General features: G+C 36.1%; 1 protein-coding gene across 6 annotated transcripts in view; it reads right to left on the reverse strand.

Annotated features, from left to right (window-relative positions):
• Positions 1 to 775: 775 nt before the first annotated feature.
• The window catches only part of USP6NL (USP6 N-terminal like), a 113475-nt gene continuing 95199 nt past the window's right edge, over positions 776 to 19051 (reverse strand). For 5 of the 6 annotated variants that reach the window (XM_085215741.1, XM_003201861.5, XM_019619149.3 and 2 more), the window contains 6 exons: positions 18596 to 18716; positions 16992 to 17086; positions 16703 to 16768; positions 16520 to 16619; positions 14760 to 14912; positions 776 to 4337 (listed from right to left, as the gene is read on the reverse strand). In XM_085215741.1, the coding sequence (XP_085071867.1) occupies positions 2902 to 4337; positions 14760 to 14912; positions 16520 to 16619; positions 16703 to 16768; positions 16992 to 17086; positions 18596 to 18716 (1971 nt within the window). In that variant the 3' untranslated portion in view covers positions 776 to 2901. Of the gene's footprint in view, positions 4338 to 8036; positions 8115 to 8808; positions 8810 to 10447; positions 10495 to 14759; positions 14913 to 16519; positions 16620 to 16702; positions 16769 to 16991; positions 17087 to 18595; positions 18717 to 19051 lie in introns of all 6 variants that reach the window. The other variant, XM_085215756.1, reaches the window with a different exon arrangement.

Genomic DNA, 19051 nt, shown 5'->3' on the forward strand with positions numbered 1-19051 from the left:
TACATGGCACAAGGCAGGCAAATTTTAGAAAATTATTACAAAGAAACCATGGGAAAGAAAGGTCTCAAGTATTTTATGCTGATACTTACTGCTTGACTGTTTTCAGATCAAAGCAAACAGTGACAGAAAAGCTCTTAGGAGGATACCTAATCCATTATGAGGGAATGATTCCCTCCACCAGCAAGACACAGCAAGATACTGGCACAGCACTGCCTTGCTTCACTCTATACCAAGGGTGTTTGTTACTGGCATCAGTACCTTCAGTTTGGTTAGTCCAGCTAAACGAAACAAAAGCAGACTTTGCACTACAAATATGTGACACCAGGCTTTTGTAAGCTGAATGCAGGTCTCTAAACATGCAACAAACACCACAGCCACAGTCAGGCTATTATTTGGCACTCTGATCAATGCAACATCGCAAGTCTCTCATCCCAGTAATTCTCTTCTTTTGAATTGATATTGGGTGAGATTATTAGAACACAGCCAGAAAATTATGATCACAGTTTATACTCCTAGCTTTCACAAATGATAGGTTAAGGTTTAGCAGTGTAGTAAACTATAATCAATAACCTTATTACTTCTGCAATAATGTGAAAGCACTGTATAGATTGCATCCATATTGCTTAGCCTAAAAATAAACGTGTACAAACAAATAAAATGCACCCAATATATATATACACACGACTCATTTGTGAAAAGCAATCATTTGTGCTGAGAAGAGCAAAACTGCAGTTTTGAGCCAATCAGACAATGAAAAAATAAAGACAAAACAATAGAAGCTTAATTATTATTATTTTAACATGTTAAAAATACAGTCACATCAAAATAGGATACACAGTTATAAAACTGTTGCAGATGACATAAGAAAATAGTGTGTATATATTTTATATATAAAAATCTACAGTATTTACTACTGCTGATACATATTTTGGAGCTTTGTGTTGCTTGCACAAATAAATTGTACAGCTTTGTTATGAATTACAGAACCATCGTTAAATACTGAGATTATTACACTTAGTCACAATATTATATACATACATTTCTAAGCTGCTGTAAGCAATCAGAACTAAGGTAATCCCAAATCATATTTATCTTCACAATTTTAGAGTTTCAGTGTAGTGCTTTGCTACCATTACTTCGCTGCAGTTTGCAATCCTTAAAATATAAAATTGCCCAGTTCATTAAAAATTACATCAGACACATCATATACACAAAAAGTTTTTGAAATATACTAAGTAAATGTTACTTCCATTTGTAAAAATTGTTTTACTTCTGTACCTTAAAACTTACAGAGCCAACCTGCAGCAATAATAGGCACTAAAGCTCATTCTTTAAAGGAAAAAAAAATAATCCACTTCTATGTCTTTAATTAACAAATCTTACAGAACAAAAGATAATAGGACGACCTTCTAAACCATCCAAAACTGATGGTGATACCAATGCTTGGTCCTTAAGCATCAGAAAATCTCTCTGCTAAGCACTCCAAGGACCTCTTCTGGCAAGATCCTTATCTGCCTCAACTCCCATTGGCTTCAATGAGAGGTCGGTGCATCCAGCACTTCCTACCCGGCACTCATCCTACACGGGCCACTCTAACCTGCATTTCTGCCACCCCATTTCACAGTCAATGAAAGGAAAACACAAAGCAGAAGAGGCTGCAAACACTCATTAAAAACAGTTACTAGGAGTCTAAGCTTCCTATTAACAGTCAGGTTGATTTTAGAGTTTAAAAAAAAACAAAACACATTCTCTCAGCAGCCCATGTCCAATCACAGACACGAGTCCTCTGGCTCTTTAGAAGGGGGAGAAACAAAATAGAACTGACATGACAAAGCTTAACAGAAAGGACACTGCATATGCACACAGCTCAGGGGCTATCAAGTCACAACCAAGTGACTCAAACTCCTGCATGTGCTTCTTGAGAGCATCAAGGAGCCAGTAATTCTCTGATACCTATGAGATTTGGCCTTGCAACCAATTTGTTTAGTTTGACAGCACAGCATGGCAAAAAAAAGTGAAGGGTGCAGCACCATTTTCTGGATGTGGCATTACTCTTACTGGCTCCAATATTTTGCATATATGACATTCTGAAGGTAGATTTAGGTGCAAAAGTAAAAATTATCCACTTTCAATTCACCTAAGAAACTGCCCTGAATTTTAAGCACCATTCCTTAGCCAGATTATAGAGATGTTTTTGGCTTTCTGCTCTTGCCTGCCTGCTCCTTCTTGCTGAGGAAAATGACAAACAGTAGTCAAAGGAGAGGAAATTAACTCTCACATAAATTTAAATTAATAATCCCAAAGTATCTCTCCTGCTCAGAACAGATACTGGGATACTGAGGCAGCTGTATAAAAATGACAGAAATTCCCATTCAAAATGAATGGCTTCTCAAATAAATTATAAAGACAAAGTAATATGAAATAAAAGTACTTCACAACCTCTGTCCAAAGTTAAATGCATTTACATTTAAGCTCTTTAGTTCTTTTCCAGATGCATTTGTGTATGTAAGCGCACACTCACGCACACACATACTTAATACAGTGCATTAACAATGTCAGTCAAAATAAAACTTGCAAATGTGTTAGGTTTTAGGCAGAAAGATCATAACACAAGTTATTTCAATTTGAGGAAAAATGACAGTATTAGCCATACCGTGTATATGACCTTATTGCTATTGCTATGTCTATGTGCATCAGATCACTTTCAATAGCTTCAATGCAAGTCTACGAACTCACCCAGCCTTCAGTGAAAAGTCTGAAACAGCTCTGAAATAGTGTTGTTATTTTTTGCAGAGTCACATGGACTGTCCACATTTCATAGAAGAAATGAGGTGGACTACTACTAACACAGTAATGTATAACTGGGTTTGGATCTTGCCATTTTAATAAGAACAGACATTTTCAGAGAAGCACAGATTCATGCACAGATAATCCATCATTTCTATTTCGGTAGTGTTGGACTTGAGCTGATGGATTTGAATATTGGTATTGTGGTGAACCATGCTCTTCAAAGGTTGGTGAAGTCCTGTATCTTATTGGGCTATCCACAGAAACAGCAGGAAGACTATGGTCTTGAAAAGGTGTTGACTGAAAATGCTGGTATTTCTGGAAATTATCCAAGTGGCCCCTGTTAACGTCTTGGCTCCAGGGCTGCCTGTAAGGTTCATGTCTATACACGTAAGCAGCATCTGGCCACTTTCTGTCTTCTGGTAAATAATCCACTGGAGGCATTATGAATTTGACACCTGTAGGGGACCTCAAGTTGCTGGTGTAAGCATCAACAGGGGCTACATCTATCCGAGTAGGGGCTGGTGACAGAGGATTTTGGCGACCCGCAGGATAGGAATTCACTTGTAATTTATCAGGAGAATAATCTGCTGAAATAAAAGAGCCATATGGCCTACCAGAAGGGCTGGTTCGATTCCCATGATAATGAAGAGGTATAGAACTTGTATTGCTTATGCTGGAGATATGCTTTGGAGAATTTCCATGATAAGTAGGAGGATTGCTATAAGAGGGCAGCAGCTGCTTTGTGTTTAGTCCATGAGGTGGTCCATCAGATTGCAATGAATATTTTGGAGATCTGGGTTGTGAAGTAAAGGTATAATTGTTGGACATTTTTAATGGAGCAGGTATTTTTTCAGTTTGTTTTCTTGGACTATTGGTATATGCTACATGCCTAGGACTCTGTGGATGAACTCTCTCAAGCATTTCTTCAACAAGATTCTCACTCTCATTATCAGCTTCTGGAACGTTGTCATACTGTGAAGCATTAGACCCACGCTTACCTTCATCAGCATCCAAAACCCTCATCTTTTGTTTTACATTCAAAGGCTGTGTTTCTGTAGGACTTGGTGGTGAGCTTGAATTATTTATTGGCCTTCCTTTCACCTCTGCAGTAAGTTTCATAGTCTTTTCAATTATTTTCATATCAGATGGTTTATTCCACTTAGGTACAAATTCCCTTCTTGTATGTGAAGTAGCATTAGAATTTTGGTTAGCAGCTGCATTATCATATTGTTTTGAGTTGTCTTGCCCAGTTAGCTGAGGTTTTCTTCTGGCATCAACCTCATTTTTAGACTGACTACTCTGAGTGTCTATCGGGCGAGACTTCTGCTGTTTTAAGGAAGGTTGCTTTTCCAGAGAATTAATTCTTTTTCGGTTATTTGGTGAATTTTCTGGTTCTTCTACAGGAGATGGTCTCCTCTCTGTCCTTCTTATTGTTTGTGTACCAGTGCTATTTTGTCCATTAAGCATTGGAGTGGAATTAAGCGTAGCAGGCTGAGGTCCTGATGGAATTTGCCCCAACGGCTTCTTTGGAAATTCGTCTTCTTTACCTAAAATAAGAACAGTAATAGTATAAATTCACATTTGAACAGAAGTCTTCTTTGATCTGTTGGTCATGAAAGTAAAAATAACAAATTCAATTATCTAGGCCTCTCTCTGGGTCACCATTCTGTCAAACCTCAAAGGTATTTTATTGAGACTGAACAAAGATTTTGTTTAGGCTCTCATCTTAACCAGTTATTCTAGTCCTTCCCCCTGAAGCTGATGCATTATTGGCAAGCTTTTGCTCATTGACAACACCATAGCAAAAATAAGTACATTAAAAAAATTTCCCTCCATAATATTTTGGTTGCATTACCTATTCTGTATGTACCCCGCCCAGCACTGTCCGCATCTAATTAAATAAACCAATTTCTTCACTTTAAAGATCCTTTCTGATCTTTAGAATCCCTCTTCTAATCCACTATCTTCAATACGCTCATCTTTTACTGTTTGCCTCTGGTAAACCATGCTCTCAGCTCTGCACTTACATGTACAACCTCTCCAGCAGACATTTTGGTACTTTCTCTCACTACTTTTCTGGTAGTTAACATTTATTAACATCTGCACAATTATGTCTTCGTTCTCTCTCAGTCCTTGTTTAGGAAATGCCATTCTCGGTATTAGGAGTCTACATCATAACTAGAAGATGCTATACAGAATCACCATTTTGTTCAATTAAGTTTTTAACAGAAAAATTCTACATTGATTCCTCAAACAAGTGTTCAACGGGCAAATCTCACCAAACGCTAACAGCATCATTTACAGAACTCTGATATTTCTGGTAAGTTCTTCCATTCCTGAGTCCAATACATCCCAACAACCATTGTTAAACATTAGCTATGTGGGGATTCAGAATAACCCACGCTGCCACTACAGAAAGAATAAAGATGTGCTTCATTCATTGCTGAATTTTGTTTGTAGAACAATTTACATAAAATTTTCCACTCTCCTTAGAAGGCAACACCCTTCATGATCTTAGCCAAAGTCTTTTATCACATCTACTTGCACATAACTTCTTTAACTGTATAATGCATTACTTTTCCAATTATAAGTAGAAAAGGTCACATACTTCTCATTACATTTATGAATCTGAATCTTACTTGATGTTCAGCATTTCCAAAAACAAACAACTTTTTAAAGTCAGCCAAACGAATCCTACTGTGCACCTATTAGTAAAAGCACTACTGTAGAGAGGAAAAAAATACGGCTACCCTTAAATGCTATGCAAAATAAAACATGTAAAAGAGCTATAAATAAGTTTAATTCCTGCTCCTTCCTTGTGTAAGAACCGTCAAATCTTCCTCCATCATCGAAGACCTCAAAGTTACTTAAGATCTTGGAAGATTTTAAAGTTAACATCACTTTTTCTAGTTATTTGTAATTAAAATTCCCTTTAATTGTCTATAAGAGTTCATGTGAGTGAAGCCACACAAACATCTCTATCTCTGATGTGAGTGCTGCACTAAGAGAGAGAGCCATATTCATTTTTACAGTCAATAGTATGAGTTCAATCACTGGTAACTGGTTCGTGCTAGAGGTACACAGAGGAAAGCCAGCAGCCAAGGTCAGTGTTATTTATTGTAACAGCATAACAAATTATCATCATGGATCAGTTGCTATATAAACTAAATGAAAACTTACAGTTTGTGCCAGCTAGGATGTAGCAAGAAGACAGCAGAGAGAAATACAATGATGCTATGAATCATGACAAGATAGCTAAATAAAGAGTACTTAAAAAATACAGCCTCATTTTGCCAAACAATTAAACTCCCCTTCTCTTGGTATTCAGATCTTCAGAGGAGGACAAAGTTCATATGGAAACATCCTTTCCTTTAGAAAAACATAACTTCAGAAACTTCACTTTATATATAATAAATCCTGCCTACCCAGGTTTTCTGTAGAAAAAACTTTCCAGTCTTATTTTCCCCAAGCTAACCTCAGCTCAATTACAACCATACAAGTATTAAGATATACAAATCTAATCTCTTACATTGAAAGTACTCGTGGTCCACACTGTTATGCCTTGGTAAACAAAATTACTCATGAAAAGCCCCCACCCCTCCAAATGTAAGATTCTAGACGTCAGATACTCTTACATAATTACACACCTGGCATACTATGCTCTGTGATGCACAAGGTACGCAAGAGTGCTAAAATTTACGTGGTAGGACCTTAGCGTCAGGCACCACTGAGTGGGTCTTGGAAATAAAGCATCACAGTTTGTTCTCCATCTCTGTGGGAGCCCATGATTCTCCAATCAGGCTAAAATCTGAAGTAGGGATCTGTAGATTTGCACTCCCCAGCAGCACATCGCTACCAAAACAGAAGATGAATGAGTCGCATGGATGCTGCAAATGAATGATTTAACAGCTCTGCAACATACTCTCTTCTGCACCAATCTCTTCAAAATTGTCCATTATTGTCAGTTTGGCAAAAAGCATTTGCATCATTTAGTTTCCATCTGCACTCACTAACACAGTGGCAAGCAAAACTGAAGAACATACCTTCTAAATAAAACTGAATTTTGCCCATAATAAATATTCCCAATACTGAAACTGCATGTTACAATGCTTTCAATCTTATTAATCTTAGTTATTAAAATAGCATGAAGCCTGAATTAAGAAACAATACTCAAGGTACATACCAGATATTTGTCATCTAAATTACACAGAATACAGACTTCATATGCTGCTACACGTATAACCTCCATGGAAGTTATAGTGTGCTATTAGAAAATGGCTCCTCAGCATCTGTACTTTATTTAATTTCTCCCCATGTGTACCATAACTGTTTTAGTAAAATGATTTTTAATTCCATCCTTGTAACTCAGCTATTCAGACTATATGAAAAACAAAAAACGTGAGCACAAGATCAGTTACTCTAGTTCCTGCAATGCTTCCTTCATTTGTACAAAGATGTTAAAGGCATGAACAAATTTCCTTTCTTCCTTTCTCTAAGAAATGCGCACAGAGCAATATGAGATCCTTTGAAATACACATTTAAGGTGGGTTTTGTGGGAGAGTTTTTGTGTTTTTTTTTTTAATTTCATGCACTTAAGGTTTCTTAATTACTATTAAGCTCTAATAAAACCCAAGTGAGAGTACTGCAAATGTCCTTACTGCATTCTACCTAGGCTGCTTTGAAGATTGCTTTCAGTCGACTTTCCTTTACATCTGAGGGTAAAAGGACATGTTACAGTTAGGTACATGTAGTGCACCCTGTTTAGACAATGTATGTTATAATAGGAATTACAGGTGTGAAGTAAGTATCAGAAGTCTTAGCGTTTCTGCTGTGAAACTTTTACAGCTTGGAATTAATTCACATACTGAGCAATAAGCAAAGTGTTTGAAGACAACAGTAGTTCATTTAGAAGAAAACCTTTGCACTCTAACAGCACTATATCAAGGCCTCTGCCTTTTAATAGGCTGGTAATACTGGAGCCTAGAGTTCTCACAGAAAGCAAAATTATGGCATAATGTTTATGTGCGGAGGGAGGGGCCAATGAAGTACAACTCTAAATCTTAGCCACAAAGCTTCCACAGAATTTGTTTTAACTTGACCTCAAACTGAAGCAACTGAGAAAGCTTGCTTAATCAATCACATTTGCATCTGCAAAGACCACGCTGCTAGAGATGCTCAGTTGACTAGCCAAAGCTACAAAGCACACGCTCAGGTCTGTTACAAGAAAGGCTTCAGCTCTCATTCACCTCCTGCCATAACAAACATTGGAAGGAAATAAGTGGTATAAGGATCCATGGTGCTGCAGCACAAAGACATCCCCCAAACTGGTCAATTTCTGAAGGAAAACTTGTTTTAATAAACTGAAGATTTAAAAAAAAAAAAAAAAAAAAGATATTTAATTCTAATTTAAATATACAGATACATACATACAGAGAAGCATGCATGTAACTACCACTTCCAGTGGAACTACCAAAGTACTTTATTCTTTAAATTTCCTGAAGTTTAGAAAAGTCCACACAATTCAACAGGTAGAGAATAACCACATCTACAGCATGCACTTTAATACAAGGAGACATTCCTCAAATGCACAAAACAGCATGCAGTCTATGTCTATGAATGCTCTAAGCAGTCCACTATCACCAACAATGGGAAGAAAAACACATGATGCTGCATGCAGGCAAGAAAGAAAAGGAATAGAAGCAGAAAGCAGAGGAAAAGAAACCACAATGCAGAAGCAAATGTAAGAAATTAAATCACAACAAACGTCTCCACTGTTAAGAGGTACACAGATACCTTGCCAGAGAAGCATGCAAAAGCACCAGTTCTTCTGACAAGCTGTGCATCTCTTATCTCCCCATTTTCCACTCCAAATATGCCTAATGCCTCTCATGCAGCTCTCAGCCATCATCTTTTCTATGACAGCTAAACTCATTGTTCACATTTCTGAGATCTGAACATGCAGAAATTTTATCTGGATGTTTTCAAGGGCATTAAATTGAATCTGTTTGTGCTGTTAACCCTAAGTCTGAGCTAATTCACATTAGGGGCCTACATTCCCATCTGAAACTATACGAACAGAGGGACTTTTCAATCCTACTAATAGCACTTCTGGGACAAGTAATCTTCTGTACAATGTATGATGTTTACATACAATGCTTAAAGGCACTCTAAACTAGAATGTAAGACAAAGCTGTCCAGCTCAGCTGGTAGATGTTTTGGCAGCAGCCTCCACAATCAGACATGCCTTTATCTTTTGAAGCTAACTGGGCAACCAGATTTTTTCCCAGGCTGACAATATTACCACAAGATGCAGAACTCCATCTTCTGTCCCCATACTCCTTCAATAAAACAGCTTCCTAGATGCAGTTTAGTTACTGGCTTTACCCAAAGACAAACATAATAGTTTATATTAGAATTTACAGAGCTGGCACGACAGGATTTTCTATTTTTCACTCAAAAGAAAGGTAGTGATTGAGCTGGTTTGTATATAGTACAGTATAAAACAAGTAAATGACAAAGAAAATAGGGCAAAAGTGTGGGGAAAAGGAGAAAAATGGAAGTGGAGGTAATTTAAATGAAAAAAGAACAATCAGGTGCTTGTTTGCTGCTGATAAATATACTGCCTAACATGAAAAGGAACAAAGTAAATATAAACAGATCTGACTGCTCTCCAAAAGATTAAAAAATTCAAGTCATATTAAAGAAAGTTTTGGTCTACTTACTCCTGCTCTAGCAAGTCTTGGTCACCACCCAGTGGAAGTCAATCTCAACTACAAGACTTTTACAGATAATTGCTTCAGGAGGCATTAGCAGCCTTATGCATTGAATAGCAGACATATAATTGGAGTAAAGTGCTTTAAGTGCTCTCTCTGGTGAATAGCAGTCTAGTCCTTAATTTCAGGACCAGAATACATGCACTCTGACTGTTCTAACACAGTTTTCAAGGATGGTAATGGTCATAAAAACAACTCTTCAAAAGACATCTTGATATTTTGCATTTATTTTCCATCTGTGACTTCCCATCTTGTTCAGTTTACAAGTCCAGGTACATTTTAAAGAAATTTAAGTGCCTGAACCAAAAGCTCAAACTGCTGCCCAAAAGTCACTCTCTGTTCCTCCTCTTTTGGAGGAGATGCTCAAATGAAATCTTGCTTGACAACTTGATAATGGTAGAACAAAACACTCCTTGCCTTCCCAATACTAGGTCACTTTTGTAATACTGACAATAACAACAACAAAATTTATAAACATCTACATTTAGAAAAGTAATAGAAATGTCAACAAACTTGGTCACTGAGGTGACACAAGTGTGTAAATGGTTTCTCAAAAAATATTAAAAAAAAAAAAGTAGAAGTAATCTGTTCATTTTTTTTTATCCCTAACTCCATGTTTCTTCCAGAAAATACACTTTCCTGTGCTATGAACAATAACCAACAGAACTATCTGAGTCATATTCAACAAAAGCATGCAAGTTTTAAACAGTAAGCATTTTTTCAATGATGCAAAGCCTATGTCCAAAATTGCTGAAAATAATATGCTAATTATATTAGTATAATTCTATAAATGCCATTTTCCTTCATAACACTGTAAGGCCATATCACACAAGAATCAAGGCAGAAAAATTAGTTGATTAGAATATAAAGTGCATCATAAAAACTGCTACTTGTGTGTTCTTCAACAACAAGTGAAAAATCCAAAATTCCTCTGAAACAAAACACAACCAAAAGAGATATACCATCAGAAACAAGTCGACTCACATATTTGCAATATTTTGGCTGTCAAAAGGTGAATTAAGAGCAGAAAACCAACATTATTTAACAGATCAATCACGTATTTCTGCACTGTCGCAGGTGAGTATTTAAATTAGATAAATATCTGCATAAACAGCATTCATAACAAATTTACTGAAACATACCTCTAAAGATAAGTAGCAGGTATACATTTACAAAATGAAGATGTAAAATCCAAATTTTGCTAATTGTCTCCAAAGATGGAAAAGACTGGGAGAACTAGAAGAATGTAATCAGTTTAATGCAGGTGTTTCCAGGCACTAAAATAGTTCAGGTGATCAAAAGAACAATGACAGATTCCAAATTAGGCAATATTTCCTTAAAATTAAGATGTAAGACTTTATCTCTGACTTAAGGCCTTCTCCACTGCTGTAAGGTCTATTAAACTTTAATTTAACAAAAAAAGTCCATCCCAGGATCTCTGTCTTCTCTTTCCAGGACACCTTGCATCAAAATGTGGGGCATTTTAAGAATTTTGCAATTCCTTTAAATGAAAGATAAGAAAAGGATCTGCATCAAGAAACTTTGAAAAACAGTATATGCCAGTGAAATTCTTTTCACCATCTCTCAATGAAAGAAGAGATTTGTGTACTCAGACCTGACTCCTTGAGAAGATACAAACAGGAGTTTCATGAATTTAAGCGACTGTGCTGCTCAAGAACCTGCTGTGGACACCCTGCATAACGTTCCAGTCAACCTAGAAAATACTAATTGTCTTTTCTACTAAATCTGCTTGAGAATATGTCAGAGGAGAAGTACCTTACAGGACTGTCTACTCCATAAATGTCACAGCCTGCTCCTCTGAGGGCCTGACAATAAGCAGCATCCTTATCCATTCAGTCACTGGAACACAGATACCTACGTTGGGTTTTGAGAAGAGCAAGTAATGAGCCATACTCTGAAGGCTGTAGTTGCCAAGTACAGACCATCCTACATAGATCAGTACTTAAAACTAGAAATTAGCAGAGAAAGGCATAAAAATCTGTGGTCTGCTTTATGTAAAACAGTCCTGGTGCTGGCAAAGGCATTTAGCTGACATCCAAAATCAGGCTGATCAATACAACTGTGCTCCTGGATGTTCTCAAATGTTCTGGCAGAGCACCTTAAGGGTTTTATCAGTGCCAAAGTGTTCAACAAAGTCCCTTCTCTTCTCTGTGCTCTAAAGGTAACAAGGAACTCCTTAATACAGTGGGAGAAACCATGGAAGAAGCAAACCAGGGAAGCTACATTAGACACCAGCAGCCATCTACTTTAACATAACACAAAAATTACCTCTTTAAATACTCTACCACTGCTTATTAGGGCAAGAAAATCCATACTGCTAACAAATGATGCCAGATGGAAAATTCCACAGAGCTCAAGTAGCTCTCTGCTATTCCAGGATGACTGATACTGAAGCAACTGTAAGATGGAGATATTTTTCAATCATTCATTTTTATTTTAGTTCTGAGAGATGTAATTGCTGCTCAATGCAAAAAAAGTGCAAGACAGGAAGTAGTACTTTGATTTCAGCTGAGACAATAAAAATAAACATCCTTTTTTCAGGCAATAGTGAATACTTAAATGAACAGTTTGGTATTTTTGTGCATATTACTGCATGACATACAATGATTTCATAAATTTTATATGAAATTAAATGGAAAATAGTAAAAAGAGACCGAAGGTAGAAAAGATAGTAGAATGAGACAGACGTGAGCAAAGCTGAATGTCCAGAAAATCTGGAGAACTTGTGCAAAAACATTACTGCCGGATGATAGTGATTAGTAAAACCAAAACAGAAAGAAAAAAAGAAGAAAAAAAAAAGACTTGTGAAATTCGTATGAAGAACAATGAGTCAGCTTCACTTAACTATAGATAACAGCAGAAAAATCAACTAGATTTCCAAGGATTAGGATAAAGGTATTTCATATTTATTCTGTGAGGCTTTCCCAGGCTACTTTCAAACGGGGAAAAAAAAGCTCACTTCCTCATCTAGCAACAAAATATACTTCACTTGAGCACTGTTTTTCTTATTTTTATTTTACTGCTCAATCTTCCTCACTCAGGATGGAAAAAAGAAGACATTTTTAAAGCAACTGATGTTCCTTTAGCTTTCCAAAAGAAAGAAACAATGTGGATTAAAACAATGAGTTTCCTGCCAGCTAGTCATATCAAGACTCACACATACAAAATATGAAACCATACAACTCACATTCAGCTTCAGGAAGATGTATTCACTGTTCACTAATTTTGGTTTTTGGCTTCCATAAGATGACTCCCTGTGTCTCAAACAAGCTAACCACTTTGTGGCCTTAGGCATCATGGACAGCTTCCTTTAATTGTTTTGCTAAGACTCAATATTCTCAATCAAAATTTCACTTGAAGGCTTTTTACATTCTCCCAAAAGAAAAACCTTAAAACATAAATCAGATAGGAACTGCCTGCATTTATGTATATTTCATTCAAGAAAACTTACAGTGAATTCTGTATTTCCCACATAAACTCTCACCGTAAGTTGTGTCTATGTTATTTTCCAAGGTGGAGAAAACAGGAATTACATCACATACTGATCTATAAAACGTCCCATAACTCTTCAGCTACCACATTTTCAAGTAGAAAACAGACAATCCACACTGGTGAAATTTACTTGACCACATCCATGAACTAAAAATAACTTGAGTTTCTGAAAGGCAGCAAAAAAATCTCTGTTCACATGCAATCGCTGATAACTCTGTATTTACATTTTAACAGAAAGCACTCCAATGCACCTATCTTCCTCTACCACTATGGACTGGAATTGAAGCTAAAAGACAAAGTTGTTCATTAACATATTTACTCACATCCAGTCACTGTGATCAAGCATCAGCTGAGACAAGATGTCTAACATAAGCTGACAACTGAAGAGCAGTGATGAAAAGTGCAACTTGTTCTGAAGAATAAGAAAACATTGCAACCTAGCTTAGGAAAATGGAGAGAAGCAGGGTGGAAAAGCTGTGATTAGAAAGGGGAAGAAACAGCATGAGCAGTAAATACGAAGAAGAGCTGCAGACTCACTAAAGAAAATAAGTATATGACTAGAAGAAACGAGAACAACGAAGAAGCAATTAGGAGCAAGACTCAGATCTCTGTTTTGGGTAGGAGAAGGCATAATGAGGGATACGTTGTAAAAATTCAGAATGAGGGAAAAGCATAAGAATGTGGAGCAAGAGAAAGTGGGACAAGAAGCCAAGGTGATGGGAAACAAACACACAGAGTGTCTGACTGTGCGTCTGAGAGACAGATCCACTAAGAACCAGAAGAAACATGCATATCTTCTCCTGATGAAGAGCCCTGAAACTCCAGTGCTGAATGCAATAATTAAGGTGTACTGAAACACAAAAATGAAGTTCCATAATGAAAGAGCTTCAAGAGGAATTATCACCAGACTACACAGGCAATCTTTATTCTGACATTTCTTAACTTCTGAAATCTAACAACTTAAAAGTTAAGGCTGTTTCTGCCATTATTTTATTTTCTTTTAAAATAGGTTTCCTTCTCATGTACTATTTTACAAATTGACAAGGATAAAAAAGAACTAAGCATAATCATAACAAAATTCAGTTCAGTTGCTGAGGATAGAAAAGTGATCAAAAAGATGACAGGATCTCAGTACAGGAAGAAGAGAACCTATAGATATTTCTTAAGTAATATCTTGAGAAACAACACTCACTGCTCTACAACTGAACACAAAGCATGAACACAAAGAGTGAGCAAAAATGAAGAAAATAATACACTTAAATACCCAGAGGGTGTATCACTTGCAAAGAATTAAAAAAACTGGATTGGACCAACTGTCTGACCTGATGTTTGTTTCATAGCTATCCAAGCCACAAAATTATTTGTATTCTCAGACAACAGTGTTGCTTCAAATAATTGGAAACTGTGATATTTTATACATCAAAGTTATCAGATCAGGGATGCTTTAAAGTGCTGTGCCATTAGCTTGTAATCAGTAAACCAAACAATGAGCAAAAAAACCAGCAAACTCACAAAATGAAGGGTGTTGCTTCTCAACTGTAAAATATTTTGGAAGAAATAAGTATGCAGTGATGAAGAGACAACCGTTTCCACAGTCTTTACCAGAATGAATTAACACTTTAAAAATGGACAAGGTGTAAAAAGCTCCAAGTATCTAAATCTGCATCTGTACAAGTATCTTACCAGCTACTGGTAAATCCAACTTGGCTCGTTTCAATTCTGATATAGAATTTTGGAGCTGTTCTATTACATAGTCATCTTCATAGAAGAAATCCTTAGCTAGAGTCTCCTGCAGAAATTCTACAAGCTCTTCCATTTGTAATTTCATCAGATGTTCTACATAAGAAGAAAATACTATTATAAATAAAAATATCTTGATTAAGAACATAACATTTCAAAAATGTATGCACAATATCAGATGCTTTTGTTGTTAAAATAGAACAAAAAAAAAAAAAGGCCTATTTGTTAAGCACAAAATAGAACTTTGCACTAAAAATCTACAAAACGCATCAGAAGTTCACTTGCAAATTGATACAGAATGCTATTTAGAACAATGTTTTCCAAAAAGGGGCATCTTCTAAAAATCTTCTAAATACAAGTCACTTGTCTTTGGTCTGCTTATGTTACATCCAACAGTTTTGGATCTTCATGTTTCAGCCTGCAGCCCCAACTTACGAAACACTGGTATAGATCTCTAAAATATACATCATTTATTTAAAAGCTTTCAAAAGCAGTAAAACAGTTTAAGATTTGACATTTAAGGTATTCTCATTCACAACTGAATTAACTTCCAATGAAATGGTTATGGCAGTTCAGAACCATTGCTTCAGGCATTATTTGCCACTTCAATTAATTCAGGTCATATTCTGAAAGCCGTTTTATAGTTACCAGATTCTTTTTCTTTCCCATTTTATACAGCTATAAGGCCACGTTTCCTACACAAACGTTTTGCTTTCAAGGCTGTAACTGCATGCTTATACAGTTTCATAAGGATACACTAGTGAGCAAGTGATGACATCAATTCTGCAAAGAGTTTCACATAGACTTCTAAATTTACAAAGAGTCCATTCGTTTCACTGAGAAAATGCAAAAGTACCACAGGTAAATGGTACTTGAGCTACAAGCTATCAATCACCTGGAGAAACATCTAAGGATATTTAGAAGTAAACAGTCATTCTCAGAATTGGAACTTCATGTGCTATGGGGGCAGGCATAGACGGGCAGGCACTATGGGCAGGTGTAAATGCTTTGGACAATGCTTTTGTTCAAAACTCCAAATCTTATTTTTCCAGTCAGAAAAAGATGGAAGAAAAGATCATCTGGTCAGACTACTGAAATTCTGAATTTTAATGACATTCTTGGACAAACAGCACTATAAAATGAGATGTAACACTGGTGGTTCATTGTTGCTGAATTGCCTGTTGATAAGACTTTCAGGTATTTACAGGCACAAGATACCAGCCTTTTTTTCTCTGGATTCTTTTAACATTTTTTAGAAACTTGTAGTGGCTAGAAAGCCATTTACAAAGCAAGCAAGTAGAACATTTTTTGCCCATTTTATAACCAGCAACAAAGCTGAACCCAGGCTGATGTTTAAATAACTTCCTTATTTTTCTGAGTAACTTACATTAAAAGACAAATACAGCAGAATATAAGTTTTTAAATTTGTATGGTGTGTCTAATTATTTTTTATTAAGTAAATCAAGTATGATTTCGGGGCAATGATAGTACTATCTGGAAGCCCACTGGAAAGATGGTACAATTTTTCTTTGACAATCACTCACATTAATAAAGGAAAGATTTTGCTCTGCTTGTTCGTAAGGAGAGAAAAACACTTGTCATGAATTGCACAAGGCAAAGAAGAAACTAAGATCTGTCACACAAAATAAGAACAAAACTAGCAGAAAGCCTATTTAGCATTCAAGGCTCAAGAGATTTCTTACTTCTGTGTATCTTCAGAATTGTGTACGACATAGCAGTGAGAACCCGCTCTCCTTCAAGTATGTAGATATCCCATATCCTGAGGCTTAACGTAAAGGGAGTCTGCGATGAAAGAATCAAGAGTGAAAACAGTCTGTTCAAATCCACAATTAAAAACAGAAAAAGAAAATGGGAAACATACTCACGCGATCAAGGAAACACTGGAAAAACCATTTTGTGGTGTAAAAGCTAGTGGACATCTCCTGAGAGTCCTGTAAAAACCACAGCATTTTTAAAAATATTCATAAAAATCAAGTAACACTTTATAATGTCCATGAAGAAAACATTTTATTCAATGGCCTTGTGACCAATGAAATCAGTATTTTTTCGCTTCATTAAATACTTTGTTTCAATCAAACAAACATGATTTCCATCCTTATAGGTTTTTTTCATCAACTTCCATCTGTAAGAAATACTATTCTTGTGAGTACTTACCAAATGCTGTTTAAGTTTGGACAAAAACTTATTCAGTATTTTGTCATGATGTTCTTGAAACCTCAACAGTTTCGGAAAACCAGGAATAAAAAAACCTAAGAAAAGAAGTCAACCATAAATGTATTTATTTACTATAAAGACAGTAACATGAAAAAAAAAAAAGGGGGGGGGGAGGGGAATTCAGAGCTCTAAGAATATTTCTCTTCTATAGAGCACTGGATCTGAACAGATATTCATAGCAATATTCTCATGTCTGTGTACAGATATGCACATATTTCTGCTTAAGCGACCACAGTAAAACATCACTACCTTCCCCTAGTGACTATTATTAAGTTAGTAATGGTAGATAACATCACTCTAAATCAATCCTATGCTTGTCTCACTATAAGTCTTCAAATCTGAAAAAAAAAAAAAAGATGCTGTTTAATTGACCGTGGCATCTTAAAAATGTTGCCTATGTAGAGCTCCCTCCCAGGTACCAAAATCAGATCCATTGATTCAACATATAATGAATTGATTTCAATTCATTCCCCAAGACATCTAAAATTTTCTGTGATCACTGAGGAGCTCAATGTTCAACACAGCTTTGTTTTTATGGCTTTTGATTACTACTAGATCTAGAGATACAGGTTAAGATTTTCTTAGTCCATGTTAAAGCTCCAAGCAAGTCTTTGATTCTTTATAAATTCAAATTTCTTGTATGACATTCATGACATTGATTCCTGTTTCAGATAATTATTTATTTATTCATTTGTTTGTTTTTTTGGTCAAAAAGGCAATGGCTTTGTAGAAGACAAACAGAAAAAAGCCAACCAGCACACTAGGTTAAGAACACTGAACTGGATAGGAAGCTACCATGTATGAGAATGTCTTAATGGAAAAGGAGCCAGAGCCTGCTGAGAATTTAAAAAAAAATAAAAATAAAAAACCCACAACCCACAACAACCAGTTTCCAGATACTATTTTCTTTTTCAGGTGTCCAAGAACTAAAGCTTTGTGAACCACTATGTCATTAACAAAAGATACTGGAATTCCCAGAGTTGTTCTATCCCTGTGGGCATGCAACGTGCACAGGTCATACTAAATTTGACATGGAAAGAGAGAATAACCAATAATATAAGTGTAACAAGACTAAGAGTGCAGGAAATGTTGTGCTGTGTGAGGCAAAAAGAAAACAAAGGAACTCAACGTTAATGCTTACAGTGTGATTTTTTATTTTTATTTTTTTTACTATGGATTCCTGTCCTGACGTGATAGAATAGCTGCAGTGTTATTTAACACATTCTGTATTAGTTTTCCACTAGTTTTTTATTGCTATATAGACATCCACATAACCAGCTTTCAACTAGTTACATTCCTTTAGAGCTTAAGTGGAAGGGCAACATCTGATTTTCATTAAGAACTATTTGAAATCAACACAGAAAAAACAATTATTAAAAAGTACGTGAACTTTGGTAACATCCAATGGCATCTCAGTATAAAGCTCCAATTGTGTTTTATATTGAACATAAACACATAGCAGCATGGTTCCATTTTCAAATAATTCACAACTTAAATAATCAGGTTGAAACCTAATATATACTAAGGAACGTGACACACCATACCATGCATAGCGTGCTTTGGACCCGAGAGAAGTTTCACCAAGGCCCAGAAGGCATCTTCTTCATTCATGTACATTAGAAGTAAAGCTGTGATCTGGCTCATTCCCTGACAGTATCCAACTTCCTGAAAATTACACAGTGAAAAATATTAAAATCCCAAAAGCAAAAGCCACACACCCATGAGCTTTTAGCTTTTTTTGAGCTAGCATAGCAAAGAGTCTGCCTATCTTGATAGCATGTGGCATTTCCTAATTATGGCACAACCACAAGCATCTGATTTCTGAATATCTAAAATATTGATCAATAGAAGGGATGATGCTCGACAATTCATCTGAAAAATAACCAGGAACTCTCACTGTAACTCTCTAACAATGCTCTAAATCAGGTTTAATACTAATAATTTCAAGTAATTAGAACATCTTATTCCAGAAGGGACACTTTTTCCATTTAGCTGCCTTT

Source organism: Meleagris gallopavo, chromosome 1, assembly GCF_905368555.1.
Source record: "Meleagris gallopavo chromosome 1, MGAL_WU_HG_1.1, whole genome shotgun sequence".
Classification (NCBI taxonomy): domain Eukaryota; kingdom Metazoa; phylum Chordata; class Aves; order Galliformes; family Phasianidae; genus Meleagris; species Meleagris gallopavo.